This window comes from Herpailurus yagouaroundi, unplaced genomic scaffold (assembly GCF_014898765.1).
Source record: "Herpailurus yagouaroundi ecotype Mexico unplaced genomic scaffold, PumYag 191, whole genome shotgun sequence".
Taxonomy (NCBI): domain Eukaryota; kingdom Metazoa; phylum Chordata; class Mammalia; order Carnivora; family Felidae; genus Herpailurus; species Herpailurus yagouaroundi.
Genome location: NW_024412422.1, coordinates 9,441,249 through 9,464,795, shown reverse-complemented (window position 1 = coordinate 9,464,795; position 23,547 = coordinate 9,441,249). Strand labels below are relative to the sequence as shown.

General features: G+C 62.5%; 1 protein-coding gene across 2 annotated transcripts in view; it reads right to left on the bottom strand.

Moving 5' to 3' along the window:
- Window positions 1–23,547, bottom strand: part of RBM19 (RNA binding motif protein 19) — a 157,690-nt gene that overhangs the window by 26,110 nt on the left and 108,033 nt on the right. The window contains exons 24-25 of one of the 2 annotated variants that reach the window (XM_040443807.1): window positions 5,222–5,334; window positions 3,985–4,608 (exon numbers count right to left, since the gene is read on the bottom strand). In XM_040443807.1, coding sequence (XP_040299741.1) covers window positions 4,603–4,608; window positions 5,222–5,334 — 119 coding nt within the window. In that variant the 3' untranslated portion in view covers window positions 3,985–4,602. Of the gene's footprint in view, window positions 1–3,984; window positions 4,609–5,221; window positions 5,335–23,547 lie in introns of those variants that run through there. The other variant, XM_040443806.1, reaches the window with a different exon arrangement.

Sequence of the window (23,547 nt, the reverse complement as noted above, 5' to 3'; positions counted from 1 at the left end):
GGGGGGGGGGGGGGAGGGACCCAGGAGCGGCTGTCACGCAGGAGGGGGAGAACGTGTTCCATTTCTGCAAGGTGCACCAAAGGGTTAAAGTCATTTTCATTAAAATTTAAATTTCAGCAGGCGTTCACTCTCCCTTCCCCATCCTTTGAACGTTTGACTGGCAACCATTTCATATTTCAATCTCGGCAGAACAAATTGAATTAGGTGTTGAAGCCGAGCTCGGTGCTGTTCACCAAAGCCTGCATGCTCGGCTTGCGCTAATCCTTCCTAGACGCCGCGGAGCACAGGCACACCGGCCCGGCCACAAAAGACAAGCCGAGGAGGCAGCAAAGGAGGAGGAGGAAACACTGGCGGGCGAGGGCCGCTGGAACCTGTCCTCGGCCTGACACGCGGGTCTTCAAGCCCAGGAGACAGAAGCTCATGTGGCGGTTCTGGCCTTGAATCCCGGGTGCCCAGCACACGGGGCCCCTGCTAAGTGATGAATGAATGAATGAATGAATGAATGAACGGATGAATGGACGAACAGGTGAGGCGTACAGGCACACTCCGTGGCAGCCTCTGCCTCTGGCTGGTGCCCCTTCCCGCTCCATGTGGAGTGATGGTGGCTGCCTAGCCCCCTCCCAGAGTCCAGATGCTTCCGTGGGAATCCGGGTTCACTCGGGTCCTGTGACCCTCCACGCCAGCCCCTGACCGGCATGCAAACCGGCCAGAAGACGCCGGCTCGAGTTTCCCGGGAGGGAGGCAGACCTGAGGGCTTGCCCAGCGACCTTTGCCGGGTGGGCACCGACAGGAACCTTTCCTTACGCAGCCAAGTGGGTGGACGGGTCTAGGAGTGCTGGCCCAGGGGCCCGAATCCGGCTCTCAGAACGGACGGTTCTACTGTGACAGTGGCATCCCTGCCCGCGGGTGGGCCCGGGATCACAAGCGTTAGGAGCAAACCCAGCCATACCACGGCCTGGGGAGGGGTCCACCTGTTTTCCAACCGCACACCCAGGCAACCACTGGCTCATCTGGGGTCTGGCTGTGTGCCAGCAGCTGAACCATGTGCTTGCTCGGCCCGCTTTGGGGCCTGTGGGCAGAGGGCACCCTCTCCGGGCCACCTTCCCGCGCGTATGGACTCCCCATCCTGTCCCATGCCTCCAATGTGGGCCCAGCAGGCCTGCCAGACACGTGCTGGGGCCTGGCATCCTTGGGCATTCGTGGGCAGGGCGCCCCAAGCTTCCCTCGTTGTAAAATTTGGACAGCAATCATGAGAACTACCCCTTATCTAGCACCCCTGCGGCATGCAACAGTCTAAGTGCTCCCCACCCGGGGTCTTTCAATGTTCAAAACGCTTCTACGAGGCAAGAAGTCTTCTCCTACCCGTTTTAAAGGCACGGACGTGGAAGGAGGAGATGGCTGCACGGCGGCAGGGGTGCAGCGGGGGTCCCGCCCAGGCCTTCCTGGGACCAGGGCCTGTGGGTCCTGCTCTCACTCCCCTCTGGGAGACCCCCGTCTAACTCCCACCCTCCCCCCGCAGGAGGAAGCCGGGCCCCTCCTCACCCCTCCAGAGCTGTCTTTACGGCCCCTCCCCACACCCCTGCCCCCCACTCCGAGCCAGGCCCCACATTCCAACACTCGGTCCTACCCTCCAGGGTTCCCCGGGGCTTCATGCCCTTGCTGACCCCCCACGGCTCCTGCACAACTCCTGCCCTCCCACCCGGGCTTCCCTCTGGGCCCCCTCCCTGCCTCTGGCAGCTCCCTGTCTCCTTGCCGTGCCTGTAGGGCGGGTCCACCGAGGGGGACTTCAGGCAGAGCCAGAGGCCAACGGGTGACAATGCCTCCACGTGGAGGGCCCCAGGGACTGGGAGGAATACCCTGGCTTCTCTCTCCTATGAGCCTCCAGAGCCTGAAGGCGCCCACCCCCGACCAAACCCTGCTGCCAGGCTGTTGCCAGGGGAGCCTGGGAAACACGACCTCCCGAGAGTCCCAGCAGGCGTGCGGTGGGTGTGTCGTGTGTAGACGCGGGGCACACAGGCAGGGCTCTAGCTCCTGTCTCTGCAAACGGCCGTCTGCACAGGCCTTGAGGTCAGGACCCCCCCTCTGACCCTGCGGCCCCCAGACCCACATCACCTCCCCTCCCCGGGTGCCTGCTCTGGTCCAGCCTCCAGCACGGCCCTCTTCCTGGCTCCCCCTGACCATCCGGGGGTCAAAGACCCCCTTGAGAAACGGATGAGTCTGCACATACATCGGGAGGCTCACCGGGGCCGCACCCCTTCCTCAGCGGCCACCTCCGTGGTTTATTCCTGGCATTTCTTCTCTGGACCGAATGATGGCCCACTGTCACTTCTAAATCCTCCTCATAAGCTCCCCTGTGCCCCATGTTCCTGGTGACAACAGTGCCCGTCCGCCGGATGTCTGGGCCCCACAGTCAGGAGTCCCCGCAGTTCACCCGGCACACTCTGGATGGATGCGTTTCTCCCAGGTGCTCCCGGCGGCCCCGCCCCCGTGCCGGGCGAACTTGACCCAGCTTCGCTGGACGGTCACCTGGCCATGCTCCGCCTCCTTCCAGAATCGTAATAGACACGGCAGTTCCGATATAAGTTACACAGCGTTAGTAGCTCCTGACCGCTCAGGGCTGCAGTCATTTTCAATGGGGAAGGGACAGGGCTCAGGCCGTTCCCTGCACTAAACTGCTGCCACTGAATGGGACAGGGACGTCCGAGACAGGGACGTCCGCACGTGGGAGGGGTGGAGTGTGGCCACTTTGGATAAAGCGGTCAGGACCAATCTCTGAGTGAGGAAGGAGAATTTAAACTAAGATCTCAAAGGGAAATAAAGAGAGACAGGAAAGATGCGGGGGAAGGGTGCCTGGGCAGGGGGAAGAGCAAGTGCAAAGGCCCTGGGGTGGGAGCATGCTGGAAAGGCCAGCACGCAGGAAGTGAGGGACAAGAGGCAGGGCCTTCTCGCCGGGCGAGGAACGTGACTTCGTTCCAAGTGTGCGGCGGGCCCTGACGGGTTTTAAGCTATGACTTGCACGATCCGGTTCACGGATCCAGCTGGACCCCTCTGGCTGCCTGTGGGGAATGCAGTGCCCCTGGGGAAGGGGAAGGGGAAGGGGGGAGATGAGGGTGACATCCGCCATGGATGTCCTGGAGAGCCAGGTGTGGCATGAAGGAGGGGTGATGGGGCCCCCCGCGATCTCCAGGGGAGCCGAATCGACTGCTCTCATTTGCTTATGTGGCGGCTCCCTGTCTAGACAGTGAGCCCCTGTTGGGGGGGGTGGGGGCAGAGAGGCCAGCGAGAGGGAAGGGGACCCAGCGTACCCCAGGCTGGTGTGAATGCATCCAGGCTGCAGGACTTGGCCGGTCCTGCCCTGGGGACGTTCTGGTACCTTCATCCGAGTCACTTAAGTCTGTGCCAGCGACGCCTCCCGTGTGCCAGGCCCAGGGGGTCCGGTGGCCTCCTATTTGGTGACACGGACTACCCCCCACCATCGGCCTGGCTCTGGCAGTGGGAGCACAAATCGTGTGTTCCGCCAGGGGGACCCACGTGCCGCTCAACGGGACAGGCAGTGGCGGGGGAATGGGGCGGGCCCGTCACCCCCCAAGACCCACGGCACCCGGGGGGACTGGCCACCCGAGGGCCTGGCCGGGGTGAGGCTTAACACTGACCCTGCAATACAGCCCCACCTGCACACTGTGGCCGCACCTGCTCTCTGCGGGACACTCCGGCATAAAGGCTGGCGACCAAGCCACTCGGGGTTTGTGCCTTTTGCCTCCGTTGTCTCCCAGGGCCGGGCACCTGCCCCACGGGCTGAGCCTCACAGAGCGACCAGCGCCGTGGAGCTTCGCTGGGGTTCCAGACGGCTCAGGCAACCAGATGGAGACGGGAACCTCCCGCCTCTGGAAACGCACAGACCCGGTTTTCTGCAAAGTCGGAAGGTTCCTGGACGCGCACCTGGAGCCCTGGCCAGAGGTCCCAAATTAAGAACAGAAGTGCTGATGGGCATTTTCTCTGGGCTTTACTTGGGTTGACGGGGGCAGTCAAGCACCAGGCTGGCACAATGTCACCTCCCTCGTACAGAAAGGGAAGCCGGGGGTCAGAAGGGACCTCCCTGGTCTGCGGCCGGGGCTGAGGAGGGCGAGGCTGGGATTCAGACCCAGAGCAGACCAGCTGTGGCTCTTTCCTCCCCACGGGGGAGGCCGTATTTCCAGGCTGGAGCAGGTGTGTGTGCACGGGCGCCCCAAGCCCGGGATAAGCCTTTCGACACCGCCTGCCGGGGCCGGGGCGCGTCTCACGGGGTCCCCTGCCTGTGCGCGGAGGGCGTCCGCCATCAGAGACACGGCTTAGGCGCAACTGGTGAGGCTGGTGGCTGGGCTTCGTGAGCAGCTCAGAGGCTCCCCAGCCCCGTGCTCGGTCGCTGGCGGTCCCACGTGACCTTGGAGCAGGACGGAGGCCAAGTCCCCAGCCGGGAGCACTCCCGTGGAGGGCCGTGGGGGGGAACCCCCGCCGCTAACAGTGCCGCAGGGGAAGGCGAGAACAGGAGTTTCTGGGCTGGTCTCACGTGCTCAGCCCCGCGCCCGGGGGTTCTTCGTGGATTAAGGCGGCATTTTTTTCTCACTAAACCTGTACGAGGTGGGAACCCGTTTTCAAGGCAGAGGTTGGGACCAGGGAGGTTAGGTAACTGGGCCGGGGTCCCCAGCCTCTGCAGCGTGGAGCGGGGGCCTCGTGCCCAGACGGCCCGGCTGCAGGGAGCTGCCCTCACCCCCGGTGCCACACTCGTTCCCCTGCAGCCGTGTGCCCCGGAGCGACCCCCTGAGTCCCTCTGTGCCCCGACCCTCCAACCAGCAAGGAGGGGCCCTCTCTCCCCGTCTGGGAGCAGCGGACTGCCAGGCTTGGTGGGGGGCGGTTCCGTTTTTGCTGCTCCCGGGTCCTGTGCTGGCACAAGAGGCTCCCTAACGCGGCCGCGCCCCGCCTGCCCGCGGCCCTTGGGTGCCGGGCATAGAGCGGGCACACAGTGGCCGCTGGAACCTGTCACCCTGGAGGCCGACTGGGGCCCAGGCTGCTCTGGCAGCGGCCTGAGGCCACTGTCCCCTCTGACCTTGGGCCGGGGCAGGGTGGGGGCTCTCTTTCCCCGCCCACCCGCGCGGTGCTGCCCGCCCCCTCCCCAGCCCATGTGGCAGGAGCGCAGAAGCCGGAGCGGCTGTCCCCCAGTCCCCAGGGCCCTGGAGCCACGTACCCTCTCGGTGCCAGCTCGCAGCTGAAGGGTTTGCTCCTCACTGTCATTTTCACTGTCTTCCAGCTGCTCCAGGATCTCGTCCAACATCACAGACCGCTTTTTCTTCGGGGGCTCTGTGGGAGCCCAGATGGCAAGAGAGGAGGAAAGAACAACCGAGAGGGTTGGGAGGTGGGAAGAGAGCGCCGGCAGGAAGGGAGAGGGAAAGGGGTGAGCAAAATGGAGGGCGGGGAGGCGAGAGGGGAGAGAAGGCACGGAGAGGGAGGGGGCACGAGGGACGGGAAGCCAACGGGGAACAGAAAACACGGGCGAGAGAAACAGTGAGGGTTAGTCTCCCGCTTCACCACGGGGCTGCCTTCCCCCCGGCCCCAGCCACTCCCCTGTTCTGCCCGCCACCCCCCTCCCTGTCTCCCACCCGCAGAGGAGAAGGGAGGGGGGAAGAGAAGGCCCCCTCCCAGCAGCTCCGAGGTTAGCGGATCTCTGTCCGGCTTGCAGGGAGCAGGAAATCTTCGGAGAGGATGGGTCAAGTGAGGGCAATCGCTGGGGAAACAAACAGAAGCCGCGCAGGCTTTGGGGGGCGGCTGGCATCCAGCAGGTGCTCAATTAATGTCGGGTGAAATCATGCTCAAAGACGGCAGAGGGGGCGTGGAGGGAAGAACAGCGAGAGGCAGCTTTAGAGAGGAGGGGCGTTCTGACTTGGGCTTTGAAGGACACAGAGGAGGTTTCTGTGACGACAGGGGAAGGGGGTGCAGGTGCACAGCATGAACAACGGGACGGCGGGCTCAGCAATAGCTATTCCCCCTGGGCCTCAGACGCTACTGAGCGCCCACTGGGTGCCTCAGCTCCACTCCTCTTAACAAGCCCACAGGCAGGTGTTATTATTGCCTCTTGCAGGTGAGGGGACAGAACAGGCAGGTAAGTCTCAGGTCCCTCAGACAAGGGGTGGAGGCAGGACTCGAACCCAAGCAACGCCACACCCACAGCCTTCCCACTTTTCACGGGAGTCTCCGGTGCTGGCCAGAGAATGCCAGGGAGACAGAGGGTGGCTTGGGGAAGCTGAGCTGGTCCCCTTGGCCCTCCTGGGAGGGACGGGGTGGTGGGGAGGGGGAAGACTGGGCTCAGGCCGGGCCTGCTGGCAGTCCCTCTTCTGGTCTAACCACTCGCTAACGGTCAGCCTCAGTCAAGGAAGAAGAATGTGGGCTCCTTCAGAGGCGGCTGCGGACGAGCCGTCCCGATCCCCCAGCCCTCAAACACCTCCTCCGCGAAGTCTTCTGCGGGGACAAACCCTTCGCCTCCGGGTCTGCAGAGCCCGGTCTGGCCCTTGGCCCAGACGTGAAGAGTCCTGGGCCTCTTGTAGAATGTTCTGGGTCAGTGACTTGGCGTCCCTGAGCCTATTTCTTCGCCGTGTTCCTCCCCGGGTGACCGGGGGCACCGACCCCTTCTGATCCTCTCCACGGCTACCTGCCTGATCCAAGCACTTTCACCTGAATCCCTGTTCCCGCCGCCCCACACCGCGGGGTCTGCCCTGCCCACAGCAGCCCGAGGGAATCCTTCTAGAACAGGTGCTACCCCCCGGGAGTCTCAGAGCTCCCACGGCTTTGCCCAGCAGGGAGCGGGAACCCTTGCGTCCCCTGGGTGGCGTTACTCAAGCTGGGCCCTCCGGGAGACCCCTGCCCCCGCACGACCCAGGTCGCCTGTGTTCAAGCCCCAGCTCCCACGCCCCCTTCTCAGAGGACCCCCAGCCCTGCCGCGTGACCCTTCTCACCACCGACACCACGGCGCACGTTTCTTTGTCTGGGAACAGAGCTGTCCTGTGGGTTGCTATGTCCCCTGGCTCAGCACACAGCCTGGAACCCAGTGTGTGCTCACTGATGTTTGCCCAGTGAGGGGATGAGCACGTTGAGTGGGAAGGGGGGACCGAGCGAGGCTTGAGGAAGTGGTGGGAGGCTGCCTGCCCCCCACTCCCCCCGCCGCAGGAGCCCCCAGGCCTGGCAGCTGTATCCGTCATTGTTAGTCATGGAAAGGGAGAGGGGGCAGGATGGGCTGGGGGTAGGGGCGGCAGCCCCCGGGCTCAGACACACACTTCTCCCGGCTGCCTCCTTGACGCTCTCGGTTTCCTTATAATCGCCAGGCTCCGGAGGTGCACAATGGCCTCTGGAAATTGAATTTGTGGGCAGGTAATGGGAGCCGGAAAATAGAAGGGCAGGAAAATAGGGCCTGTGGGCCTGTCACTGACGCCCCCTGCTCGCTACTAACAGCGGGGGGTGTGAGCTCCCGGGATGGCGGTCCCTGCTCTGCCGGTCTCCCGAGGGGCGGCCGTGGCGGTGAAGCCACGGTCCTCCCCTTCAGGGATCGTTCTGGCCTTCGCCGCAGCCCGACACAGGCCAAGGGAGCAGGCTTCTGCCTACGCGTCCTATGGCTCAAGCTCTCAACCAGTTCTGTGCCCCCCGCCCCCCCCCCCCCCCGCGTCGCCACGTCTCTGGTCTGCAAGACGGCGGGAGCCTCCTCCGCCCTCCCTCCCCAGCCCAGGCTCCCAGGGGAGTCGGAACATGTCGCTCCTTTGTCTAACCCTCCGTGGTGCCACCCCGCCTGGGGCAAAGCTGTCAGGACAGCCTCTAAGCCACCCGAGTGGTCCCTGTCGCCTCTGTGAACTTCCAGTCACACTCTCCCCCTCACTCGCACGGAGACAGCCACCGGGGGACCCCTTCCCGGTTCCTGGCACCCCCTGTCGCCCCCCTCTCCCATGTCCGGACTCTGCACCTGCTGTCCCCTCTGCCTGGAGTCCTCTTCTCCCAGGGAGCCACCGGGGGGAGGAGGAACCTCACCTCTTGGGGGCTGGGGTCTCCCTGATGCAGTTCGAAGTCACAAGTCCCCCCGGTGCCCCTGCCCTACCTCCCTGTTCGCTTGCCACCACGGCATTTAGCCCTGTGTTTTACTGTTCAGCTCGCCCTCTGCCTCTCTCACGGGAACGCTGCCTCCGGGAGGCTGGGGTTTTGTCTGCATCATCACTCTGTGCCCCCCAGTGCCTCCAACAGTGTGGGACACGCAGCGGATGCTCGGAGAGTACTTGCTGAGTGCCTAAACGGACGGGTGGCAGGGACAGATGAGGGCGAAGAGGGCAGGCTGCTGAAGGACAAACCCAAGCAGCAGGGTCGGTAACCGAAAGTGGCCTTGAACCACCTTCATTCACGTTTTGGTCCCCTGACAACACAGACCGGGGCAGTGCTGCCCTGGGCCGGGTGTGGGAGTGAACGGGACAGGCCCCGTCCAGTGTGTTCCTGGCCCACGGAGGGGAGATCGCGACGGAGCCAGACAGCTACAACCCAGGGCGGGATTAGTGCCGGGACGGGGAGGCCCTGCTCCAGTGTGGGCTATCAGGGCGGCTTCCTGGAGGAGGCGACAATGTAAGCATGGCCGGTGCTGACTCCCAGCTCCGGCCCTCTCCCGCCACTGTGCTAATCTCACCACAGGCTGGCGGCTGTGCTCACGGCTTCATGGCCTCTCCCACCCCCTGAGCCAGCGGGCCCCTCCCAAGCTCAGCCCGGCCTCCCGGACACCAGCCACGCTCAGTCTGCTGGGGAGCAAACCAGTTCTTCCACGCCTTTGCCCGGAATGCCGGCCCTGCCCTCGGTCACCCTGTGCCTTCCTCGGAGTCACCTGGCCCCAGAGACCCTCTCCTCCCCTGCAGCCACTTGATGAGCGTCTAAGAGCCAAGCATCCGTGATGCAGCGGTCGGTAACAGAATGAAAAGAACCCACGGCACCCAGCGCTGGCCTCTGATCCTATGTTTCCCCTCCCCGGCAGCGGGGCTCTCACCCCTCGGACCCTCAGCTCCCCGTCCCGGGACAGGTGGCCGAATGGCCACATGATAGGCTACTGCCACTCCTGCACCTCTCAGCACACAGTGGCAGCTCGGAGGGCCTCTGCCGTCTGACCGGCCTCAGGCCTGCCCTGGCCCCAGCTGTGAGCTCCGGGAGCCGGTCTGCCTTGTCCCCAGTGCCCAGCACAGAGTAGGCGCTCTGCGATCACGTGCTGAACGTAAGAACGAACGAACGAAACGAATGAACGAGCAAATGAACGATCGAGTCCCAGGGCACCGAGGTGGGTCGTCTCTGAAAAACCACACTGATGTTGACGGGACAGCAATACAACATAACGGGGGCGGGTGGGGGCGAGATGGCATCTGGCCGGGGAAACCGAGGCCCAGAGGGCGGGGGATGCAGCCGGCAGAGGAACGCACACAGGCGGGGTGCAGGAAAAGCGGTGCCTCGGTGGAGTCTCAGGGGCCCTGCCTCGGGGTAGGGAGGCCCCCGCCAAGGTTGCACGGGAGCCCGTGACACCGACACGGGGCCCGCGGCTACCACGTCCGGCTCTAGGATCACACCCACTGGCTTTGGCACGTCCCCCGTTGTGTGCCCTCGGGCAGGGCACGTACCCTGAGGTTCACGCCCTCGTGTACAGAACGGGGGGGGGGGGGGGGGGGCAGGGCAGTTCCCCACCGCTCCCCGTCTCTCTAGAGCCACCTCTGCTGACCCGAAGGCTCCGAGGTAAGGAGGAGGTGCAGGCTCCCCCTTCCTGCGCAAGCCTCTCAGGGCACCCCTCCGTGCCCTCAACGCCTCCTTGCACGCTCAGGGACGCACGCGTGGACACCTCTCTCCCACCAACGACTAGCCTGTCTGTGCCTCAGTCTCCCTACCTGTGACAGGGGGGCACTACCAACATCGACCTCACGGGGTCGTGGGCAGGACTGATGGAGGGAAACCCAGCCGACGGTGTGGAGACCGACATCTCTGTTCCCGAAACTCACGTCACACGTGCTGATTTAACGTCTCGCTTTGCCATTAGGCCAGTGGGCGCCGACGGGGCGGGGACCGTCATCGGGCGGCCAGCACACGGTGGGCGATCCACGGAGAGCTGTTAGGCAAACGCACGGGATGATGCGGCAGGTACAGTATCCACTCCCCACCCCACGTTGGAAAACGGCCCAGGGGATCCGCCGACCCCAGCGGGGCGAGGGAGGGGCGTACAAAGCGGGTTGGCGACTGGCTAACTCCACGGCCTTGGAGGTCACGTGACCGGAGGTCCCGGCTCTGGCACCTAATGGCCCGGTGACCTCGGGTAAGTCACCTCAGCTCTCCGGGTCTCGGCTTCCTCGCCCGCCCACGGGGGATGAGAACGGAACCCATCTCGAGGGGCGGCTGTGCGCATTAGCGAGTCTGTGCGCGAAGCCCCGCACGGTGCTCGGGGGCCACGACTGCTCTCGTGGGCCCTGGTGCATCTGGCTCAGGTCAGCCCCCGAGCACCCCCTCCCCCCCCCCCGAGAGGACGCGCGTTCCCACCAAACGACACCCAGCGACCCCCCGCCGGCCCTGCCTGCACGCGGAGCACCCTGCTTGCCGGGAACAGCTGCTGAAATCCCACTTCCCCGACATCAAAAGCCTCAGTGGGTTTTCACCAAACAAACATAATGCAGAACCGGAGAAAGGTGTAAAATAAATAAACAAAACAAGCTGTGCATTTTCTTTCAGCATTACAGCTGCACCCGAAGATAAACAAGAGAATGTCACCAAACATCAATACCCGAGAAATTAACTTGACAAAAAACTCAGCCGTCCCCCAACAACCCCCCAGTCCTGCCCCCCTCCCCGCCCCCCCTCCTCCAACCACCATTTTGCATTTCTGGAGTTCCCATCTAATGATTTTATTTTTCAATTAATTCCTTGACAGAATGCCAGCCCGCGTCTCTCTCCCGTCCCTGGCTGGCGCTGTCGCCCTGCGTGGAAGGCACAGGCAGGCAGAGACAGAGAGGCGCGAGCGGGTGGGCGGGGGGGAGGGGGGGGGTTGTGCTGCCGGGAGGACAAGAGAAAGCGCTTCGTGGGGTTTTGTTCCAGAGGCAGAGCGCTAAGGAAGGGCGAGCGGAGCGGGGCAGAAGGGAATTCTGGAAGGTTCTGGAAGGGACCGGAGAGGAGCAGGTGACGGCAGCCGGGGGAGGTCGGAGCCAGGCTGCCGGGATCCGAGCCCGCCGCCCCTGGCTGGGCCGCCTGGGGCAGGGAGCCTCACCTCTCTGTGCTGGGTCCCTGCACCGACTGAACAGTACCCTGCTCGGGCAGAGCCTAGGGGTCTTAGACGGGCCAATGTGCTGAAGTCTTTACAGCAGCACCTGGCACGGCGTGAGCGCCCAGGAGAGGTTGGCTGATCTTATGGCTCATCGGTGGACGCGGTCGCTGGGCATTAACGAAGGCAGGCGGGCCACTTCCCTCCACTTGAAAATGGGGGCAGCACTACCAGCCCCGGACAAATGCAGTGGCCACCGTGGGTGTCCCATCCTGGTGGCCACCCACAGCATTAGCGGGCGGCTCCGCGACGTACACGTTAGTGGCTTTCCGTGGCCACGGGGGAATGTGCAACCCTGGCCCGGGACAGGCTGGGAGTGTTGGGGGGCATAAGCCTCCAGAGAAACCCTCCACCGGCGAGGCGTGTTAATGGGGACTTAGGGACACGTGTCCCAGCTCCCTCGACTCCTGGGGGACAGCTCTGAGGTGTTCCACGCCGATCTGCCCACTGCTGGCTCACTGCGGCCCCTGGACGGGTTCCCTCCCTTCCTCCCCGTCCCTCACCTCCTCCGTGATCTGCTCTGGACCTAAACCCACGTCTCCGGGTCGGCCTCTGGGGAACCCATGCCAGGACCCCATGTCCACAGGTGACCAAATGGGAGGGAGCCTCAGGCCCCCGCAGAGCATCTGAAGTTGCGGACGTGATTCAAAGACTTAAACAGCTAGTGACTAACATACGAAAAAGTGTGTGTGTGTGTGGGGGGGGGGGGGTGCTCCACGAGAATCTCCATTTCCAGTTTTTCTGGGAATTGGCTGACCTGTGTCCCCACCTAAAATACCGTGTGCCAGGCCTGGCGCTGCGGATCCAGCCGTGAAGACAACTCTCAAGGATACTCTGAACCATCAGCCACGGTGGCTGCGTCGGAGCTCCAGGGTGGGCAGAGCCCAGGCACCTGAGAGCGAGCTGTGGGCTGTGAGACCAAGGATCTCTGCACTCCTTGGGCCTCACATCGTCGGAGCTCTGCAGGGAAGGGCAGGACGGGTCTGCAGGGAAGGGCAGGACGGCTCCCAAGCACCTGCGGGCTCTGGGCAGCAGGCTGGGTGAGCGAGTGGTGGGAGAGATCCCACGAGCCGCGTATTATTGTCCCGTTTGTCAGATGGGCAAGCGATGGCTCTAGGGAAGTCACCTGACCATACTGTCCTCTCGCCCCATCACACCAGTGGTGCCTAGGGGCCCGTGGCTCAGTGGCCGCCCTGCAGTGGAGAGGCAGGCACAGCCCTCCTTAGGGAAGAGCTCGCGACAGGGAAGGCGAGAAACAGACGGGGCCCCCACAGCCCCCACCCACGTGCAGCAGCAGCCTGAGCGAGGCCAGTGGTTCTCAACCCAGCTGCCCGAGAGAATGATCTAGAATCCACTCCAGACACGACCCCACCCCCAGAGGTTGTGATGTGAACGGCCTGGGAAGGGTGCTGGTTATCGAGACTGCTGGTCACGGCCCTTACGAATCACCTCGGTACTTGGGGCTCCGGCTCGCTGTGAAGCGTGCAGCCTGGTGGGTGGCCCACGCACAAGGCCTGGATTATTGTGGATTTAGCCTGGGGTAGGGCTGGGGGGGCCAGGCCAAGCCCGGGGGCTTTCGGGTCCAGGCCTGCATGTGTTTGCATTAGTTACGGAGGCTGGGGAGGCCAGCGCAGGCTGGGGAGGCCCGGGAGTGGCCAGGCGAGGGTGACTCCTGCCACTGGAACAAAGGAAGAGAGAGGGGACTAGTTGGAGGTCATCGTCTGCCCCCGTCTCAGGCCTGGAGGGATCTTCCCATTTCCAGCAGTTTGATGGGCATTAGCCTCCTGTCCCTTCCTCTTGGCGCAGCCCTGGGCTGGGAGTAGAGACCGGAAGGGAGGAAGTGTTATCGTCTCCTCAGGGGGCCAGGGCGGAAGGGAGTCCGCACCTGGCACCTTAAGTGGCCAGGCAGGAACGGCGGGGGGGACTATAGGGAGGGCCGCGGACTGTGGCAACTTGGCCCAGCCGTCTATGGGCACGCAGACCCAGGGTGGTCACACCCGATCGTTCCAGAGGCCAGGATCTCGATCTTCAGGTCCAATCTTCTGATAGCAAAATAGTGGCAATTCGTTGAAAAAACAAAAACAAAGACACAAACCCCACCTGTCCATATTTTACGGACAGATCTGTGGCGGAGGTCCGGGGCTGGCTCACCTGTGTGGCCTCTGACTTACTGTCTCTCCCCTCTCGGTCTCCAGAACCCTGTCAGCTTTACTTGTGGCCGCACAGCCGTAACAAAAACCTCCCCGTCTGTCTGTTCGTCTTGGGTTTCTCTGGCCTGGGCCAACCTACAATTCAGAAACAAAATCGGCCACCCCCTGCCGCCAGCCACAACCCTGGAGGGCTGTCCACCCTCCTCCTGCCCCTATTTCCAGCACTCCGGTCCCCAGGTCCCTGAACCCCTGTCCAATCCGGGCCCGGCTCCTTCCCCTCCCAAGTCGCTCTGAAATTCTCCTTCTGTCAGTTTAATTCTGTGATCGATGAGGAAGAGCAGGAGAAATGGCCCGGCACAGCTGGTTTCCCCGTTAGCCCTAGCAGGGATTCCTGGCCTCGCTGGCGACGGCTGAGTGAAATGTTTGCGGAGCGCAGAGAACACAAGTCAATAACAATTTAGCTGGATTGGGAGCAAGTACCTTCCCCGCACGGACAGCCGCTCCCGGGGGAAGGGAAAGAGAGTGTGCAGGATATTGCTGAAGCACTTGGAAATATTTCCAAAACACCGCGCAAAGAGGCTCGGGGCGTGGGGCAAGGAAGGAGGGAAGGGGCGGAGGAGGAGGAGGAGGAGGTGACCTACAGACGCCCGCTCCGGGCCCCTCCAGCCTCCCCAGCACCTCCGCAGGGAGAAGCTTTCGGCTTGCTGAACGTTGATCCCCCTCCCCGCCCCCCACTGTCATTTGCACCCTTGCGGGCAGTCGCCCCTTCGAGCCACCTGACCAACCAGCTCCCGCTTCTCTAGATTCTCGGTGTGCGCCAGCTGGGATGGCTGGGGGCGTGTGTCCGAAGAGCTGGGGCCCCGGCTGATTTCACCTTCTCTCCTGGTGCCACCCACCCTGCCATGGCTGGGAGCCGGCGCAAGAATAAAACACGCCACGCTGGCCACGGAACGCCATGTGCTTCCGAGAGGCGGAATCGGGAGTGGCGGCCTTCCCTCTGGGGCGACCGGGACGGGCCTTCGATGCCTCTGGAGGAAGGGCCGTGGAAGCGAAGCCTTGGGGAGGGAACGAGAGGCACCCGAATGGAGGAATGAAAAGGAGGCCAGGGGAGCTTACGGGAACCCTCGGTCTCTGGGGAGCTGGAAAGAGCCACACAGCAAAGGGATATTTTGAATAATAAATTCTGTGACTTCACATACTTGCTTGAACTTTCCCGACTGTGGTTTTTAAAGCCTGATGATTATGTTTTCATGGCCAAGATCAAGAAGGCCTATTTGCAAGGGCTGGCGTGGGGATAACGGGCTCTCCTGGTCCCCGGTCTTTTGAAAATGTGCCGTCCTGTGAATGATTAAGTTATGGAAGGGGGGTGGTGGTGAACTGTCGCAGGCTTTAAATATCATCTGTATGCTGATGACTTCCAAATTTATATCTCGGCCCAGACTTTGCCCCTGAGCTCCGAACTCATAGATCTATCTGCTTGACATCCCACGGGGAGTCCTAATAGGTGTCTCCAACCCCCTGTGCCCCCTCCCCAGCCCCCACCTGCTTTTCCCAGCTTCCTGGGCCTCATCACCATGAGGCAACGCCACCCTCTGAGTGCACGCTGGCCTTAATTTCCCTCATGCCTTCCAGAAGCAAATTAGGCTGGCTCTCCCTTTATCACATAGGCTCAATTCACCTGCATCTCTCCATCCCTACGGTCTCTGTCCCCACCCAGGCCCCTGCCCCACTTGCCCCTACCTCCAATCTTGCCCTTCTATAACGCATGCCTCGTGTAACAGCACGGAAGAGGTCTGACAGTGTAAATTGGGCCACAGCACTCCTCTCTTCTTAAACCTCTGAGAGACTTCCGGCTTTACATTGAATGAAAAGCCAGGTTCCCTGCCAGGCCCCACAAGGAGCCCTGCTGGCCCCTCTCCAGCTTTGTTTCCTAGCATTCTGCAACGTGGAACCGTCCTCTAGCCACAGTGGCCTACTGTGACCATGCTCCTACCTCAGGGCCTTTGCACCTGTGGGTCCCCGTGCCTGGAATGTTTTTTCCTCGCATCTTCGGCTGACTGGCTTCCTTCTTCCCATCTCAAAAGCACTGACTCCTTGGAAACACTCTTTCCAACCACAGTACTTGAAATCGCTCCACTCCTCCCCACCCCTGAGGAGTGTATTGTTACCCTTTCTAATTTCCTCCGTAGGGCTTGCTGTCATCCCAGCTTCGTTGGTATTTACTTTCTCCTTTCTGTCATCTGTCTCTCCCCCCTCAGATAGCAGCTCCATGAGGGCAGGGGCCTTCTCTTTTGTTCACTGCTTTGTCCTCAGTGCTGAGTAGGGGCTTGAGCAGTAGATGGTCAACGTGGAATTGAGCGAGTGAGTGCATGAATGGAGTAAATGGGGAGCACAGCAATGGGGCTTCCTTTCCAGGGGAAGCTGGAGTTCTTAAGCAGAGCACTCCAGCTGGGGGTGGGGGATGAGGGTGTGGCTGTGATGCTTCTGGAACTTCTGGAAGGCAAGGCATCACGAACACCCCTTCCCCGGCGAGGAGCCCTCCCGAGAAAAGAGGAGTCGTGGTGGAGTTAAGCCACCCGTGGCTTTTAGGTAAATTAAGGGCAGCCATGTCACAAGCCCCAAGGCCTATGAACTTCTTCTGCAAGCGGGGACACGTAAATAGTTCTGGTCTCTGTTGCAGCCAGTCTGCTCCTCCTTTGCAGTGTGAGGATGCAGCCGTGAGTACCCTGGGGACAAATGGACGCGGCCGTGTGCCAAAAACGCTTTATTTGCGAAACAGGCCGCAGGCTGGAAGTGGGCTGTAGTTTGCAGCCGCTGCCCTACCCGGACTGGGAGACCAGCTCCGATAAAGGGGGGATAAACTTGGGACTTATTAGGGGCTTCTGTGGCTACAGGGCGTGGTGAAATAGGCTTATCTGTTCTGCAGTGTGCAAAGCTGTGTGCCCTCTGGCAGTTCACTAGACCTCTCTGGGTCGCAGTCTGCACCTCGGAAAGATGAGGACGGCCCAAAGGGGACTGCGCGCCCGAAACCCCTTAGCAGTGCTCCCCGCCCGGAGTGAGTCCTCCGCCGGCTCTCTCCCCTCCTCTTCTCTTGCACCTGACTTGGTCGTTACTAAGAAGCCGCATGGCTGCCTCCTTCAGAGCGGTGGGGTGTCGGGGTTCAAGGTGGGGAAGAGCTGGCTTCAGGCGAAGCGGGGCTCGGGTGCTGGCTGCACACCTGGCCACCGTCCATGCAGCCTTCCTGTGCCCGGGCTTCCCTCCCACGGGGTGACAGTGAGGAGGAACCGAGTGGCCTCCTTCACGGGGCCGAGTGCCCACTAGATGCTCGGTTAGGAGGAGCCGTTCCCTGCTCATTCATGCACCCCACGGACAGTTACGGAGCGCCCCCTCCGTGCCAGATGCAGGGCCAAGGCAGGGGATGCGGAGAGGGCCCTGAGTCTGGGGACGGAGCCTCTCGGGGAGAAAACACATCGGTCAATTGCACACGTGAACACAAAGCGGCAGGAAGGCGAGGTGAGGGGCGGGATGGGGGAATTGAGAAGATAAGGGGCATCGCGTCCAGGGGGAATTTCAGACACTCTGGTGGAGACCTGAGGGCGACGGGGGTGGGGGTCAGGCTGCCAGGACAGGGGCACCAGCAGTCAGGCTCCTTCCCTGCCTGGTCCCCCGGCTGCAGGGGGCGGGGGGGGGGGGGGGGGGCAGCATGTGCTAAGGGCTAGTGACCCCCCCGGACAGGCACCCGTCTGCACCCGGAGAGAGCAGATCTCCCACCCCGGCCGGGCCGGGCTCGGGGAGGCACGGCTGCCAGCCGCTTGCCATGTCGGTCATGTCTGCGCTCCCGGCTCCGGAGGTGAAAGGTGCAGCCGCTAACCACAGCCCATCAGTCCTCCCAGCTGGAATAAGGCAACGGCGGGAAGAGGAGCCACGCTCCCAGCCCAATAAAAGCCTGTTTGCCCGGGCCTCCCTGGCTGCGCGGGCTCCGAAACAGAGGGTTCTGCGGGCGGATTGCTTCTCTACCATTATATTCTCTCGGTGCCGCTCGCGGGTACCGCGGCCTGCCGAGGCCCTGAAAGCTTCTCGATGCCTCGACCCTGCTGGTTTGTAACACGCTCGGGAAGAAAAGGGCACAGCCAGTGGCCGACTTTCCTCCTCCTTCCCTCCTCGCGCTCTCTTTTCACCCTCCCACACGCAAGACGCGGAAGAATGGCACTTCACCTGCGGGGGGGGGGGGGGCTGCTGCGAGGTGGAGAGGGGAGAGCTGGTTCTGGGCCGGGAGGGGAGCCAGGGGCAGGGCAGGGGCGAGGGGGAGGGCGGCTCTGTGCAGAAGGGCCGTGTCGCTATTTCCTCCCAAAGCACCTCCGTCTGGCGTCAAGGCCTTTGCAGACTCAGGGCAACTTTTCCGAGGCCTTTCAAAGACCTGCCCTTCGCTGCTCAATCCGATGGGTATTTTTGGTAGGTGTCCACCTGGGCATTGAAAACAGGATACCCGGCTGTCTTACGGGGACCTCGGAAAGGACGCAGGCTTCCACGTGGTGGGGAAGCTGGGGGTTTAAAACCAGCTGCCAATACAGGGGCCTAGGCAAGCGGCGAGCACCAGACCGGGCACCGAGCACGTTCAGTTCCCACAGCTGCAGTGGAAGGCAAGGCGTTACGAACACCCTTTCCCCCGGCGAGGAGCCCTCCTCCTCCTCCCGCTCCTCCTCCTCCCGCTCCTCCTCCTCCCCTCCCTCCTCCCCCTCGTCCTCTCCCTCCTCCCCTCCTCTTCTCCCCTCCCTCCTCCTCCTCCGCTTCCTCTTCCTCCCTCATCCCCTCCCTCCTCCTCCTCTCCCTCTTTGCCTCCCTCATCCTCCTCCTCTCCCTCCTCCTCTTCTGCCTCTCCCCTCCTCCTCTCCCTCCTCCCCCTCCTCCTCCTCTCCCTCCTTGCCTCCCTCGTCCTCCTCCCTCCTCTTCCTCCTCCCCCCTCTTCTTCTCCCCTCTCCTCCTCCTCTCTCTCCTCCTCCTTCTTCTCCCCTCTCTCCTCCTCCTCTCCCTCCTCCCCTCTCCTCCTCCGCTTCCTCCTCCCTCCCCCTCCTCTCCCTCCTTGCCTCCCTCATCCTCCTCCCTCCTCCCCCCTCTTCTCCCCTCCCTCCTCCCCTCTCCTCCTCCCCCCTCCTCCTCTCCCTCCTCCCTTCCCTCCTCCTCCTCTCCCTCCTTGCCTCCCTCATCCTCCTCCCTCCTCTTCCTCCTCCCCCCTCCTCCCCTCCCTCCTCCTCTTCCTCGATGCTACTGTGCAAATGCCCTGTCCTGAGTGCTGCCCACGTGTTGGGCATACTCCCTCTCTCTGTCACACACATGTGCCCACGCGCACACACTCGGAATCGCCCAGGCTTATAAAAACCGGGGCTCTTCTCTATTCTCTCCTCCCGTGGCCGGGCCTGACTGCAGCGTAAGGTCAACGAAGTGCTCCTGGCGGCGCAGAGAGGGGAGACATTTGTCACATGCTCACCTGTGCCAGGGGCCCTTCCAGGCACATTACAGGCGTCAACTCCCTCGGCCCAAATGAGGTGGGCACCCTAGTCCCATTGTACAGATGACAAAGCTGAGGCCCGAGGGTCTCGCCTGAGCTCCCAGAGCACGGATGGGGACGCGGCCCGGAGTAAACGGAAGGGTGCACACCTGCTGACGGGAAGACGCCCGACTCGGCCGCTAGCCACGGGGTGCCCCTTGGGCAAGTGACCTGCCCTCTCCGTGCCTCAGTTTCCTCATGTGCAAAACAGAAGGTAACGACAGTATTGAGCTCCTAGGATTCGGCAGGATTAATACCTGTGAATAATCCCGCAGGTAGCTCCTGGCAGGGAGTGAGACTCAACAGATGAAAGTTGTTACTGCGGTAATAATAATCATTAGCGCCATCTAACCTGAACCGCGCATGGAGCTGTCCGCCTTGACCTAGGCTCATCGGGGACTCGTGGCTGGAGAGGGGGCCGGCTGCAAGGGCTGGGAAGCTCTCGGTTCGCCAGCAGGCTGTGTGCCTGGCCCGGCTGAATGGCTGAGACACCTGCCTGTGGTTCCCTGGCCCACATTCCACAGGGAGCCCTTTGTCGCAGCCTCGGGGCTCGGGCTGGGCAAACAGGGCCGGGGCCTCCACCTGAGGTCTGTGTGCCTTCCTGGCAGAGCTCGGCGCGGAGGGAGGAAACTGGGCATGGGTGCCACCTGCCCTTGGAGCCTGCCAGGGCCCTAGGAGCGCCGAACAAGGCAGATTTCGACATAATGAGCTGGGTACTTTTCGCCACAGGGAAGGGGCAGAGCAGGGAACAGGGTCCAACTAGGAGAGCAGGAGGCCAGCAGCCCTATTCTGAATGCTCAGGGGGTTCCTAAAGAGATGGGGCGGACAATGGGGTGGGCGGGTGAGAGGGACGCACGACTCCAGAGCACCTGTTCTGCACACACTTGTCTACCCGCCTTCCCCAGGGTCCAGCTAGCACAGGAAGGATTGATGGAGCCATCAGCCCGGGTACGGGGCGCTTCGGCCTGACTGTGTGAGTTTGAGCCCGGCTTCCCCCGTTTACCGCCTGCGTGACCCCGGGCAAGTTACTTCATCTCGCCCCTTACTCTGTAAAGTGGGCAGACAAGCGGCCTCTGCCTCCCGGGAGCGTGGCTGAAGAAACCCAAAAAGGCAGCTCCCGCTGCTTTTGTTACTCTGTGCATCACCTTCACAACAATTTTAGGAGCGCCGTCTTTGTCGGCCCGGTTTGTTTGTTTGTAAAAGGGGAAACGGAAGCCCACAGGGCACAGGGACTCCTCCCTGGACACCCAGCCGGGAAGCAGCAGAATCTGGGTCCCGTTGGTGACAAGGTCAATGCTCCTTCTCCTTAAAGCCAACCTTTTAGGGACCAGGACCTTACAGAAAATCGGACAACAGATCCTCTTGCCAAAGGGGTGTGGGCGCACGTGCACGCCCCCCGGGGGACGTTTCTGGGTGTTCACGGCCCCTCTGAGGCCAGCCCCAGACTAGGATCCACGAAGACAAGGTTTCATGGATCCTAGGGTACAAATCCCTGTCTCTTATCTTGCTGTGTTCTGGAGAGCTTTCTTTTGTTCTAAGAGGATTATCATGTGTTTCTTTGGGAAAGAGTGCTGTGAAACACGACTGGGAATTACTCTCAGGCTCTCTGTCCCCCAAACTCGCAGCCTGCCTTCCTGCCGCCTCTTCACGACCCAGACGGGTGAGGCCAGTGTGGAGGGTTGCCACGTGGCCGCGAGAGACCCTTCCAGACCGGATACTCCCGCCCCTCACCCCAGCCGCACGCCCTGGTGTTTGTGGGCACCACACGTATTCTCTGGTGCCGCCAGATCCATTCTCTGTCCTGCTGTCCCCCGGAAGGTGTCCCTGGGGGACCTGGCCCTCTGGCTTTACAAAGGGAATGGGCCAATGGGAGACCCGGGGGAGAGTAGAGGTGGGAAGAAGGGGGGGGCCGCAGGCATTTCCCACCCCAGCTCCCCACCTGCTTTGTTCTCTGGCACTGGCTGTGTCCCTCTACACTAGGGGACTAGGTGGCTGTCTGCATCGTTTCCTCCCTCTGCCCCTGCAGGCCCTGGGGACGGGACGACGGGGGAGTGGCAGGTGTGTGGGGTGGGGGGAGTTGCTCACCTCTGGCCCCTGCCCACACCTCCGCATTACAGGCTCTTCCTGCCAATCCTTGGGGTCAGTTGTGTTCCCTGGTGGGACCCTGCCCGTCTACCCTTAGTGCTGGGCGGGGGGCTGGTAGCACTGACTTGCACATGCTCGGTTAGCTCAGAGTCGATGACCCCTTCCGGAACCTGCGAGGACAGTGTTCCTCCAGGAACGAAGGGGGTCTAAACACAGAGCTTGGCTGACCTTCAAAACTGACCTCAGGGGCCTCATATCACCTTTGCGCTTGAGCCCCCTCACCTGTAAGTGGGCACACCGTGCCACGCACCCCACACGGCTTCTATGAGGATGCACTGTGTCAACACCAAAGGGCCTTATGCCGTTTTCTATCACGATCTATTACTCACCCCCTCCATTTCTGGAAGGGACCCTGGAGATTCTACGTTCAGGATCTGGACGAGTCCGGACGAAGGCAGCCGTGCAGTAAATGCTCACACACCCCACATCTAATAAAGGCCCCAAGCTTCTGAAAAGCGGCATTGGCTAGTATCGGGCAGCACGGGATGGCAGGGCGGGGTGGGAGGCTCCACAGCCGGCCTGCTGTTCAAACCGGTCACTCTCCAGCTGCATGACCACGGGCGATGCCTCAGTTTCCCCGTCTGCAAAACGGAGCCAGCAGGGCCTCGAGCGGCTGCAGCTCCGGGAGGAAACACAAGGCCACGCAGGTCACAGACTGAGGGCAGGCCCCCTGGCGCAGAGCGAGTCCTTAATAAACGGCAGGGGTCACGTGTCACCCCGATGCTGGCTTGGTCTCAGTCCTCCCGTCCGTAAAACGGGGCGAATCGTGCCCATCTCGTGGGGTTGTTGGGGAACTGATGGCAAGAATCGTACGAACCAGCTGCAGCCTCCCACTGCTGCCAGGACCGCACCTGCCCCTGTGCGGGCCGCAGGGGCAGCCGATACTCGGAGACGGCAGATCCCGCAGAAACGCTTGTGGCCGAGGCTTTCCGCTGGGGTGAGGCAATAATGCTGTCTTCGGAACTCAATTTATTGAAGGGGGCTTCTCTCCCACGCAGGGCAGAACTGCTGAGCCTGCACTCTGCCGGCCCTGGGGGCGGGCGGCGGGGAGGACCGGGGAGAGTCCCTTACACAAACATTTGCCGACGGGTGCATTTGGGCCTGTCAATGGCTGTCGATAAGGACGGGTTCCCTTTCTGCGCGTCAGGATTTGGGGCCTTATTGAGTCGTAAGCTGGGGACTGTGTGCTCAGTCCTGATTCCCTCCAGCTGCTCGTTCGCCCCTGCTCGTATGTTCCCCAGCCTCAGACGGAGGGCCTGGCACACAGCGTGCCCGGCAACGGGGGCCCAGCCACGAACCCGAGGACCCCGTCTGCATGCCAGGGAAGGCATCAGTCCGGTGAGGATAAAAACCAAAAGAAAGAAACTATCGCGTGGCAGGGAAGGAGAGGAACAGAGGGAGGGGCCATGACTGATACCTGAGAAGGAGGCCTGGGAGGGCTTCCCGGGGGAGGTGTCATTTGAGCTGGGCCTTAATGGCTGAAGAGGCACAGCCTGATTCAAAACCACTGGAGGGCCAGGCATCGTGAGCAGAGGGGAGAACACACGGGAAGTCACAGAACACCACGTGGCGTGTGGGGAGGGTCGGTGGGCCGGGAAAAGGCCACCGGAGCAGGCAGGGGCATGTTCTGAAGGGTCTGGCAGCCTGGGCTTCAGTCCCAGCTCAGAGTTCTTAGCACACTTGACCGGGCTGTAGTCTCGCATCCCCCAAACGCTGCTCGGGAGCCCCGCTTGCTAGCCCAGGGCAAGACAGGTGAGGCCCAACCGGGAAACTCACGGCCCTGTATGAGCCACCTCCTCCCTGGGTTCTCCTAAGCGGAGCATGACTTGGTTCGGGCTCCAGGCTCTGTCCCTACACGGACGTGCGGGGGAAGGGTGGGCTGTGTAGCCAACGCTCCCCCAGACTGCCCCCAGGTGACACCGCCGGGCAGCGGGGATGGGTGAGGGGGGCAGTGGCAGGCGCTCGGGCGAACTGGTCCATCCAGGAAAGTCCCCGAGAGCCATGAACCTGCCGGTTGTCCCTGGGACCTCTGGGCAGAAGAAGGCAGGCCGCCACCTGAGACCTGGCGGCAGCCAGGGCGGGGGGCCACGGGGGAGGCCACGGAGCCCCTTCGCCAAGCCCAGCTCTCCCAGGCCGGCGGGAGGAAGGGACGCGTTCCCTGCTCGCTGAGGCTGCTTCCTGGACACCAGTCACTGAGCCGCCAGGATCCTAAGGTAGGAGGCTCACAGCTGCCCCTTTACGGCCTGGCCTTGAACGCACTTCTGAGATGGTGGGAGAGGAAGGAGATGGGATGCGGGCTCCAAGGTCCCTTGACTGCCCGAGCGTGGGGGTGTGCACTGGTGGGGGGGGATGGTTGGGGACCGGGGGATGGCCCG